This window comes from Ambystoma mexicanum, chromosome 4q (genome assembly GCF_040938575.1).
Source record: "Ambystoma mexicanum isolate Mex_15411 chromosome 4q, UKY_AmexF1_1, whole genome shotgun sequence".
In the NCBI taxonomy this organism is placed as follows: Eukaryota; Metazoa; Chordata; class Amphibia; order Caudata; family Ambystomatidae; genus Ambystoma; species Ambystoma mexicanum.
The window spans coordinates 1,111,886,327-1,111,898,902 of NC_090928.1; the positions used below are offsets into that span (position 1 = coordinate 1,111,886,327).

At 47.0% G+C, this 12,576-nt stretch overlaps 1 protein-coding gene across 1 annotated transcript in view; it reads left to right on the forward strand.

The window, feature by feature from the left end:
* LOC138468220 (inositol-trisphosphate 3-kinase A-like) overlaps positions 1–12,576 on the forward strand; it is a 520,402-nt gene that overhangs the window by 320,203 nt on the left and 187,623 nt on the right. Inside the window, exon 3 of the mRNA XM_069608681.1 lies at positions 2,087–2,186. Coding sequence (XP_069464782.1) covers positions 2,087–2,186 — 100 coding nt within the window. The remainder of the gene's footprint in view (positions 1–2,086; positions 2,187–12,576) is intronic.

The window sequence follows — 12,576 nt, forward strand, 5'->3', positions numbered from 1 at the left end:
GTTACTCCTTTAAATCCCATGTACTTTGTATTGAGAAATGACATTTAAAACTGGGTGCATTTTGGTGCCACTTAAAAGTAGTTTTGCCTTAGTAAAATTAAGTACTATTTAAAATATTGGTGGATTAAGCTGGTCCAGAGTGATTTTGGGTCATGTTATCATTGCGAAATACCGTTGCCTAGAGCAGTGGTCTTCAAACTGTGGGGCTGGCCCCCCTGTGGGGCACAAAGTAATTTGGAGGGGCCCATAGTTCAAAAAGGGAGAATGGTATCTGCTTTCAATAGAAAATATAAGCATATGCATCTAGGGGGGCCCCGTCAACATTTTTCCTCAAGATGGGGCTCGGCAATGAAACTTTTACTCAAGGTGGGGGGCTCAGCACAAAAAGGTTTAACCACCACTGGTATAGGGTGATATTGTGCATTAACGCAGCGGCAGGGGTCAGAGTCCTACATTAGTTGCTAACGCAAAACAAAAATGCATGCTGAGGGAATTCTATTAAGTAAGAATTGTGCAAAATGCAAACCCCTCCATTCCTCTATCCTTCAATGCACAGACAGACTCCCGTGTAATGGATTTTTATAAATCATGGTTCAAGTTTCAGGGGAATAGTATATCTTCAGCTCAAGCAGGCTTAAAATTATACACCAATGCATTTAAGTTGTGCATGTGTGCATGCGTCAGTTTAAAAACAATACATACACACAAGTGACTTTAAAGCTGCATACTTGGCTGTATTCAAAACACACACACCTAAATAGCAGGAGACAAATGCAAGCTGACCACCATCTACATGAAAATGACATACACATAGCCAATACATTCAGTACCTCACACTTACACAGGGGAGTTCGCTTGATTGTGTGTGTACTATACTGCAATTATTAAAGCAGTTTTCTCAGATACTATACTTGTCTTGATACTGGAGAAAATAGAATGTTTTAAACACACTTTCATCTTGATTTGCTATCATTAAAGTATTTGGTGGTGTTTAAACTGAAGCAAATGTAGAATAGAAATTATTAATATGACTCGTATTGTTAGAGTGCAATATATATATCTTTTTATTTAGAGTGAATGCCTTTGAGGACTTATAATAGTGAGATTCATAGTCAAGGACATTTGTTTGACTTTTGAATTTGCTATACATTGATTGTCTTGACATCTGTGATGTAAAGCCGGAGATTAACTTAGTTGAACTTACATTATTCTTTTAATAAATGTCGATTTCTGACTCCCTGCCTGCCTGTTCCTGGACCAGAATTTTGGTGTGGGATTGTTTAAATTGGGATGTTAGATTGGCAGCGTGAGCCTAGATGCAGGTCTAACTTATATTTCCTTATCCAGTTCGATTCAATTTTACCTTTTACTCCTTTTCCAGTGCAAGGTTTAAGGCACCATGTAAAGTCGGTTGTGGTGACCCCCCCCGACCCCACACTTTGGCCAAGCAAATGTCATTGGAACTATTAACCATCACTTTAAAATGTGAGCCCATTATGGATTCTGCCAGCACCTGAAACGCTTCATGCATACTCTTTGATTTGAAAAGCAGAACCTCTGTGGTTTTTGTAACCCTGTGACAGTGAATGTGCTGATTTCTACCCCGCCCTCCCCAGTATCAAACTAATTAAAGCAAATGGGAATGCCCAACCTAGTATATCATTCAGGCACTCTAGGTATCCCTAATGCGGCCATAAAAACCTGGAGGCCTGCGTGTGGTGAAATGCACAGTGGGTCTGGATACTAGGAAACCTTTCCCTTTTTGTCACAGAGCAAGGTTTTTAGCCATACTGAGCACCCTTCAGATTTCGCTAGGCAAACGTTCTTTCACAATTTCGTGTGCCTCCTGGGTTCTGCTGGCTAATCAACTCCTGATCCAATCCTCATCTCCGGGTTCAGCAAATCCCCCCCAAATATTTCTTAGTATGTTCATTTTTTGTCCACTTTGTTCATTTGTTTGACCCATTCCTGTATCAATGTGCATTGTTCTCTCTTTAAGAACTTTCGTTAGTTAGGGATCCAAGTTTTCTCAATTAGATACTTGAGGTTTGTTACGCTAATAATGTGGACCTGTCTTTTTTCACAGAGCCAGTCATGGAGGAAAATCAAGAACATGGTGCACTGGTCCCCATTTGTTATGTCCTTCAAGAAGAAGTATCCCTGGATCCAACTGGCTGGACATGCGGGTGAGTACGGATTTCTTTTTTTTAGAATGCACAGTGTCCACTATGGAGACTCATGAAAGAGGCCCGATTTCGAATCTGGATTCGATCCTCCAAAATGGGGCAGGAATATGTTGGGGCACCTAAGCAATGCACTGAGGTGAAGGTGGGCGATGCTTATCTCTGTTAAGCTGCAATTCAAGCAGCAGTGATCATTCTGACAAAAGGGGTATATGTTTTTGCACAATTGTGGCAAATTTTGCGAATTGGAGAGGGTCTCCCCACCCCCCTAGGCGATACCAGAACAAGAACTAGACGCTAATACCGCACATCCAGGAAGCAGATGGAGTGGGGTGCACATAAAGGGGAGTGCGCAATCGCATTAGTTCATGCATTATAAGCTATATGGCAGATGCTGGTGTGAACACCATCTTGGCAAGCGGCAGGCATTTTAGAAGTCAGGCTCAAGCGCGGTGAACATTATTTTGTGTATTAGCATTACGCCCCTTGCATAAGCGTGAACACCATCCCCTCCCCTCTGCAACTCTCCCTTGTGCATCCTCTGCTCAAGAAACCCTCAGCGGATCTTCATTACTCCCTTTCAGGGGCAACTCCTGGAAAAGCTGGCCATCTCTTCAACCTTGACTCTAACATTCCCTCTGTCCTCATCCTACTCGATCTCTCTTCTGCCTTTGACACGGTCAACCATACCATCCTGCTCAACCATCTCCGTGAGAACCTGGGTATCACTGATCAGGCTCTGGCCTGGCTGACCACTTTCTGATCGACCTTCCTGGGTCCAACTGGGGTCCTTCCTATCATCTATCTTCCTCTCTACCTGTGGTGTTCCCCAGGGGTCTAACCTCTCACCTTGGCTTTTCAACCAATACCTGGCAACTCTCACCCACTATATTGCCACTCTATGAACACATTTCCAGTGCTACGCTGACGACACTCAACTCATTTTCAGGCTACCCTCAGCCACCTCCTCTCCCTCTCTCATCTCGGATTGCCTGACTGCCATTCAAGATTGGTGTGCCGCCAATGATCTTTGCCTGAATGCCAGCAAGACTGAGATCCTCCTCATCGGCACACCTTCTCCATCCTTTCCCCTCTCTCTCTGGTCGGCCTCGTCTGGCCCTCCTCCCATCCCCTCCTGCGAGGCTAAGAACCTCAGGGTCATCTTTGACTCCACACTTTCCGTCTCCTCCCACATCTCGGAGGTCTCTAAAAAGTCACATTTCCTACTGCACCTCCTCAGTGGTACTCTTCCTTTCCTCTCCTTCCCCCAGAAGCATACGGTCTCCCAAGCTCTGGTTCTCTCTAGGTTGGACTATTGTAACAGCCTCTTTCTAAATTTACCTGTCTCTACTCTTCGCCCTCTTCAACTAATCCAGAACAGGACTGCAAGACTTGTCCTTGGCCTCAAGCCCTCAGATCGTATCTCTCCAGCTCTGAAATCTCTCAATTTGCTCCGAGTGGATGCAAGGATTAAATTGTCCACAAGGCTTTCAGGGTCCTGGGCCAAAGATACCTTCAGCTACCCCTCCACAAATACCTCCCCTCTCGAGCCCTTCGCTCCTCTACCTCTAACTCCCTCAGGGTCAGTTGTTTTTCAAAGAAACGAGCTGGGGGGAGATCTGTCTTCGGCTGGGGCCTCCCTCTGGAATAGCCTCCCTGCCACTCAAAAACTTGAGGAGAAGCACCTCAAGACCTTCCTTTTTGCTTCTGCCTTTGCTCCCCCTCTGCCCTGCTGATCTGCTCTCTTGGCACTGTGCACCTGGCCACCCTCTGTCCCCCGGCCCAGGTACCAGCTCACCCTGCCACCCTTCTGCACTGCCTCCTGGCCACCCCTTGCAATGGTGACTGTACCTGTAACCCCCACAGTCCCCCACACCCCATTTTTTTCTCTTCTTTTATACACTTATCAGACTTACCCAGTTCTGTTGCCGTAAACACAGCTCTTGCCACTTGCTGACCGCACTACCCCTCTTATTGCTTCATTATCTATTTATATGTATTTATTATTTATCTGTTCTCCTCTGCTCTGCACTTTCCACTCTCCCCCTTCCATGCACTTTTCCCCTTTCCCTTTCCCATGCACTTGCACGTTTTCAATGTCACTGGGCCTAGTAAGATCATTGTTTTGTTCTTCCCTGTTTCCCCTCCATTGCCTTGTCGCGCTCTGAAACACTTGTGTACGAGTGCGATACAAATAAAATATCATATCATATCATATGATGTACCGCACATGCCAACGGACCCCAGAACGTTCTGTGGCAGCAGAGTTCTTTGCTAATGCATTCCTATTTTTGTAGAAATAAATACTTGTTATCCTTGCAAGTGTCATGGGACTTTCTCCCTAGGGGGCTGTATTTTTTATGGCGTGAGTGTGCAGGGATGTGCCTTCAGTCGGTGCAGAATTGATAACCAGTAGTTACGTTATTTCCAGGTAGCCTTTTTTATCTGCTGTATTGTTATTATCTCAATTCTCCAGGTATGATAAAGTTCTTGCATATTCTCTAAGCAGAGCGTTGAGAGATGGTACTGTTTATTTCTAAATCAAAATTAGTCAATCCTCTTATCGCTCTAAGTCTGCTTCTTCAGGCGTCAAATTTACTTACAGGGTCCTAATCCAAATCGGCAGCAGACGTTTTTCTGCATTGGTTTCTGGTAAAGAGGGCCACAGTGTTTATTTTTTTCAGTAGCCCTTAGACTATCTGAGCAACTTTCGGGAGGTCTAGGGACCAATAGTTTAGCGTTTCTAAAGCCCTAATGCATCAGTGACTGGCATATTGAAAGTTGGCTAATGACATACGTATCTGTTACGTGAGAGTGGTGACTGTGAGGTGATCAGTGAGGTGAGGCCGGGTGACGAGAGAACAGGGTAGGGTAACCCAGTGAAATAGGAGCTGTGAGAAAGGCGCGGTGAATAGTTAAAGATGGGTTGACCAGCAAATATTGATTGTGGCATGGTGACTAGCAGATGAGATGGGGAGATGTAAAGACTGGAGGGGGTTATCTGTACTTCTGCCCTCTATATGGCAGAGCAGAGGCACGGAGCACCCTAGCCAAGGTTCTCTATATGGTAGCGTATGGACGAGCACCCAAGGCTTAAGCTCTCAGGAAGTGATGCAGGCTGGTTCTTAAGTACAGTGAGTCCCCAAGCTCCCACAAAGGAATGTCCACACACTGTTCTGTGCTAACACAGTTCTTTATATAAAAATGAGGTTCAGAGGTATATACACAAATCAATAACACACTTTTTACTCTAGTAATTCTACAAAGGCAAATATATGCAATGTCTATGTGGGACCACACTTAGCTTTAGATTCCTTTAAAATACATCAATTGCTGACAGTTATAAGGTAGCATACAAATCATGCAGTAGGCAGGTTAGGTTAAACAATGGCACAATGCTTTCTTGGCTACTAAGCGAGGATCCCCCCACATGGGTAACCTGTAATAATCGTATTAACAAGCCCAGTCCATAAATGTTTAATACATCTTGCTTCCTGGTCAAAAGGTTCAATCACCCCAATGTACCGTCGATGGTTCATTGACTGTGCCCTCAATGGTGGACTCCATTTAAAGCAGGAGCCACAGGGCATAGATCCTGGAAGAAAAATGGAACACTGGCATCGATGTTGCAGCTTCGACCTTTGCTGTGCTCTTCGATTGATCGTGGAAGTCCTGGGAAGATGAGGCGTGCGATACACCTCGATGCAGTGTTCAGTGCTGCAAAGAAGACTCTGAGATGGATTTAGGCCCATCAGCGGGCATCGCGTGTCCGGAGTCATGTTTGGCGGTCATCTGGCCTGTCCGTGCTGCAGCCGCAGCACGTACCTCGGGATAACTTCAGCGATCGGTATTCTACCACGGGCTGGACCTTGGACCTTCACCCAGTCAGTGTCCTCGGGATATCTTTGTCGGCTTCTGGTGGCGGGAACCCCACCAGTGGATTTTCTCCGGCGGACAATGTGGTTGACAGTGATGGCAAGGGAGCCCTCGTTCAAATGTTCTTAGGCGATGCAGAGCGTTTCGGCTCCAGGTGTCGAGCAGCACGGCGTCAAGATGTCCCCGCTTCTGGTTGACAGAGCTCTACTGGCTTCCAGCCATCTTTGAAACCTTCTAAACCCCGGTCAATGGCAGTGGACTTTGATGGCCTTGATGTCCCGGCGCTAATTTTAGATTCTCGCCGGACCTCTTCTCCGGACGTCAGACTCTCAGAACTGGCTTCCAGTGTGCTTCGATGAAGAATAGCTGTTTTTGCATGTGGTCCTTCGTAGCTTGGGAAGAGTTCTCCTAGACAGGTCCTCTCTCGGATCAGTCCTCGACCACTTGACAGCTTTTAGATTTCATCTAAGGAAAGCAGCAGCAGTCTTCTTCTTCCAGCTGGGCTTCAAGGATGAGCTTCAAGTTTCAACTTCAGCTTCTGAACAGATCTGTAAGTGAGAGGTCCCCAGATATTCCATCTGTCCCTCATTCACTCTGGCTGAGCCAGGCTCAGTCAGCCAATCACACAGAAGGGCATTCATGCAGTCAGGCAGCCAATCAGGCTCACATGCATTCAGGCCATTCATTTCTACCCAGACACTCATAACAAGGAATGTGGAGTGGGACGAGCACCCAGCCTTTCAACACACCACACTGCATTCATTTCACTTTCAGGCAGGGCTGTCTCATTCATTGTGTGACACACACAGAAACCAGACAACCGTAATATAAACATAGAATGCATATTGGCCACACACTCTAGTCACATAGGTCCCACTCCAAGGGTGTACCCACAACATAGTCACTGGGAAGGCTCCAGCCAGTTTATTCTATTCTATTTTTCAGAATATATTCATCCCCGAATGCTTCTTGGTATTAATAGGTCACCATTTCAGTAAGATGCTGGGGAAATGTATTTGTTATATACGTAGGACGTTTGGTCATCGACCTCTTTGAGGGCGATTGCCGTACTCTTGAAGATTCCTGCAATTGAGGGACGACTCTGTGATCTCACAACACGCATCCTCCTCTATAGCTCTCTCGCCCCTTCCATACCAATGGTATTACATGATTTCTAAGTCCGAATGTAGAATACATCTATTTTGTACCCATTGCGTGGCGCGTTGGCTGTAGCACGACCTAGTGAGGTAGAATTATTGCTGGAGGAGCGAGATCAGGGAGGAGATGGAGGTGCATTCAAGTGTGCAGGTGTTCTTTGGTGTCTTCCTTGCCCTCTCCACTAATCCATCACCTTGCCCTCTCCACTAATCCATCACCATGCCATCTGTCGCAGAGTGCTGAACACTGCCCAACAGGATGGTGACCGTAGGAGAAAGAAGATAGATTGAGCAGCACGTAGAAGAGTGGGCCATATAGAACATGTCTCCTTGTATGGCCTCGCCATTCTAAGAAGCCCCCACACCTTCAGAAATGCAAGTTCTTCCTGCTCTTCGGGTGACCTGCTGGTCCCATTTACTCTGTTGCCTGAATTAGCAGGAGTGGGGTGTGGGGGCTGGGGGGTAGACGTTTTCTCATTGTAATTGCATTTCTATAGCTCTATGGGCCCATAGCCATTAGAGCGCTGGAGAACAGTCCAGGGATTTCCAGAAGATAATGTATGTTTCTTAAGGGACAGCAAGGGGATTTGGAGGAGGAGACGATTTAGATGGGCATTTGCGTAAGAGCGGATCCTTTCAAATTAAATGTTTTGCCTGAACCGGCAACCGGTGTGGGTCCTGAAGGAAAGAAGGTGTTAACAAAAGGCATGATACGTACCGATAATTTTGCAGGGACTGAGCCCTGGAAATATTCTTTTTTGAACAGCCCACCACCAGAGAGACTGTACAGGGAGACCGCAGGGATGTCATGTGTGAATCCTGGTGCCTCTACAGCAGAGGCGTAGCCAGGATTGTGTAACAATTGGGGCCTGAAGCTAATGTATTTGGGCCCACCGCAGTGATGTTAAAATCTGTGAAGGCACGCCACTGTACGCTCACACCAGAAAAAATACAACCCGCTAGGGAAAAAGGCCCAGGACACCGCTTGCCAGGATGCATCAGCAAAGAACTCTGCTTCCGCCGAACATTCTGCCGAATTAGGGGTGTGCAGGAAGCTAAAAGGGTGCCTGGGTCATCTATGTTGTCATTACATACATCTTGTGAAAACCCACGAGGCTGGTTGGCGAGACCCTTTACATGGGTGGCCCACTCCATAGGGGATGCTAGGCCATTGGCCCCAGCCTTCTCCGTCCATGTGGGTGCTGCTGGGCTCGTCTTTGGCAGTAGAACTGGGCCTAATAAGCAATTAGTTACTTTTTTAAAACAATGCAGCTCTATCACTGAGACGGTGCACCTGGCAGATGCAGATATGGGCCCAGGGGGAGATCTGAGTTCATACCAACTCACATACTTCACTCATTCCCAGATGCGCCAGCAACCTCCCACGGTCTTCCACCCTCGTTTTTGGGCTATAATTTCATCCCTCCCTGGCCCCTCACAGCACAAATTATGTGACCTAAATGTCAAGGTGAGATAGCCTTGCTTTCTGATCTTTTTGATCGATCGGGGGTGGGGGGTCTTACAGCTTTATGGTCAGTGGTCTGGGCCTAGCCGGCACTGTGGTATGTGGGGGTCTTGGGATCAAAGCATAGGATGGCTGCAGCTCTGACGAAGGGGGTGGGCGGTGTTGGGGCTGAGGGGCCATTTTATCTGTATCGTGGGATGGTAACTGCCAAGAGGTGCTTGGCCCCCTTCTCGTGGCCATGCTGAGCACATTCTTCCCGGGGAGGGACGGCCTCCAGCCCCTGAATCAATGAAAGGCTTGTAATTCCCTGAAGCTCACTCGTGGTGTGGGTTATGTCTGTGCTAATGATGCAGGTCTAATACTAACATGTTTGGTGCTTTCGCTGCATTTGGGCCTACATTCCAAAATGGCTTCCACTAACTAAGATGGCTTACTCTTACCTCTACTATATAGCTCCTAATGCATGCATTACGCGTTCTTGCACTCTCATGCGCGCACGCCCCCCTCCCCCTGCTCTCTCAAAGTGCATTATTGTTTATTTCTGATTTGGAATTGCCTAGGGGGGGTAGGAAGACCCTCTCTCCTTGCAAACAGTGGGAATTTACAGATTTTTGGTGGGCCATGCCAACTCAGGCCCTACCTTGTCTACGCTTCTATCTACTACCCTTGTGGCCTACCAATTTTGCCATTTCCTGCTATGTAAGGAAGTGGGTTTGGGTAGTGGGTTGGGTTTGGGGAAGAGCAGGAGAGTTGCGTTACTGTGTCCCTCCACTCACCTACCCGGGCTGTGTCCATGACCGGGATGTAGACTTGCAAGTTTAAAGGAACAGAGGAATGCCACACTCTCTCCCTCTGGCGGTCCTTTCATTCTATTGTGTGAAACTAGAGAACTTTTGCTCTTGTGGCTGTGCTGTGCTTCCGGTCCTGCGCATTAGAATGATGAAGACTGTGTCTGAGCTCGGTGAGTAGCTGGACTTTCCTGGTAGGCCTTTGCAAAGGGATTAGTACTCTGGTGAGTCAGAGGTGATCATCTTCTCTTTCTATAGAGGGAACCGAGGGCTTTGGTGGTTTATCCACTGACCAATGTGCAGAGGATGGACGATATGAGATCACCCTGGTCTTTGGTCTTCCCTATAGATATAGCATAGGTACACCCCTTAAACCCACAGAGGGGGATAACTACAAGTCCCAGCTACCACCAGGGACATGCAGCATTTCAATCATTGACTCTGTGCTGCTTCACCAAATCGGCATTTGAAGATGAAACTGAACCCAAGTTCCGAGTTGGGTGGAGAAGGGTCAGCAGCTTGCTTGTCTCACAAGCATCTCTGAACATCGCGTTATAGCCTCCTGGGGCTGCAGGGCAGCATGGCTCCTCAGCTCAATTCAAATGAAAATCAAGATGGCCAAGGCAATCGTGAACAGATTTAAAACCTCAGCACATTTTAATAAGGTACCACAGGGATTTCAAAGTGGTTTCTGTCTTATTAGCCAATGCCATAAATAAAGTAATTCTTCACTAAGATCCATGATTTAGAGGCTTATCAATTCTTGGCCAATCCAAGCAGAGAACCTTAAGAGGCCAGGAAGGGAGCCAATCGGGAGTCAAGCAACAAGAAATGAGTATAAAAGAAGCCGGAGTCTGTCATTTACAGTCTTTGATCCAGAGAAGGTAGACGTCTCTTGCATTGCCCTCTGTTGGAAGGGGAGAACACTGCATGATGCAAGTGAGACTTCGAGCACTGTACACCGGGAGGTGGTAGAAGACCATGAGGCTTCTCACCCCCCCCCCACCATCCCCCAAGGAAGATTCCAGCTGGGTGAAGGTGGCTATTCTGTTGAAGTTGATAAGAGACACTGGAGTTCAGGGCTGAGGTGCATAACCCCAGTGGAAGGGTCTACTGGCAATCTGATTTCAGTAGGCACTGAACCACAGTGATCAGGAGAAAAAAAACTGGAAAAAAATAAGAGATCATGGTTAGGAGATACCAGTTATTGGGTGCTGCCTGGAGGGCACTGGAGCCATGTTGTTTGAAGCATAGGAATGGACTTGGTAGAAGTAGGTTATGGATCCCCTTGGCCAGAACTTTGGAACTTTGTGTTTGTTAGACTAGGGTTTGCTTACAAGCTAACCGAGCTGCTGAAGAGTAGGGTTGCCTTTTTCTCTTGCCCCCTGACCCCCAACCCTCCGTTTGGACTTTTGGATAGAATCTGGTGTCCCTGGAGGAATGAGGATGGGATTATTAATATATTTTTGTCGTCGGAGCCTTCACGGTTGAGAACCTCCTCCCACTTCATTTGGTTTTTTGTTATCTGTTTCCCGACACCTTTTTTATTAATTATGCTCCTTTGGTTTGGGCAGTTTCCCTAGATCCTATAGTCTTGTATCTTAACGCCATATTTAGAAACAACCCAAATAAAGGCTTGGTGTTGAACTCCATCTTCTTTGTCCACAGCTTGTATCATTGCTCATCCCGACAGTACCCGGCCGTTTAAAGGCCATCTTTGGACTGGCCGTTCATGGCAATCCCTGGCAGCGTTTAGTAAATGCACATTTGACAAATTGGCTAATCTATTTGCATACCTGGTATTAGGCAACAAAACAGGACATGATTTTGGTATCTGCCCTAATAGTAACACTTACAGTAGACATTTGATGGGAATACCCAGAATGAAGTGTACTTGTCATATGATCTGACGTGACATTTATAACGCGCCTGCACACAAGTGTTTCTAGGCGCGACAAGACAAGGAGGGGAAACAAAGGGAGGACAAAATAATGATCTTACTAGGCCTTGTCATACAGATCACGCAAGTGCAGGGAAGAGGGAACAGGGGAAGTGCCAGGGGGGAGGGCAAATGCAATTTACTTAAAAGTGCAGCCAGCGGTTGGCTCATAAGTGCAGAGAGAAGGGACTGTAGGGTTGCAGATACAGACCCTTAAGTGCTGGGGAGCCCGGAGGTAGTGCTAGGGCAACTGGACATACAAGAGCCTGGGCCCGAGTTCAGAGGGTGACCGGTGCACGTAGCAGTCGGGTGCATCAGCAAGGGAGAGGAAGAGAGAAGGTGGAAGTGAAAAGGAAAGTCTTGAGTTGCTTCCGGAACCAGAGGTGGTTCTGCTCAAGTTTGAGAGAGGCAGGGAGGCTGTTCCAGAGGGAGGCCCCAGCCGAGGAGATCTGCCCCCAACTGTCTGCTTGGAGAAGCATCTGCCCCTCCAAGTCGGAGGTGGATGAGCAGAGAGCTCGAGAAGGAAGATGTTTTGGAAGAGAAAGTTGGAGGTAGAGCGGTCCCAGGCCCCAGAAAGCCTTGTGGATGATGCAGAGCAGGGCTCAAGTCGAGGGTACAGGCGGGGGGACAGAGTCCACCCACTTTTTTCAGAGGGTGGACTCATTCCCCCCAGCAGAAATGTCAAACATTGAATGTCCTCTTTGACTTAATGCATTAAAGCCGACCACAGGGATTGAACCACAGTCGTCGGGTTTGTAAGCCGACACTTCACCACTGCACTACATAACCCGATGAAAAATATCAAACAACTAAAGGTAAAATGTTGCATTTCGTTACTGCAAGTCCCAGGGAAAACGTTTCTTCTTGAGGTTTAAAACATGTACGTCTTTTAACGTTTTCAAAAACACTATTAGAAGGAAATATCCTCTCTTGGTTTTGTGTGTGTTGAATTTATGAAAGGCAAATGAAATTCGTCCTGTGCAATTTGGGTGGTTATACAAAGCCAATTTAATGAAATGTGCATACTTCACCTTGATATGGTTCCCCCACTTTAATTTTTAGGACTTGACCCCTGATGCAGAGGGTCTTGAACTTGATCTTTACAGCCACGGGGGGCCAGTGAAGAGATTTTAGAGCTGGAAAGATATGATCCCTGGGCTTCAGGCCA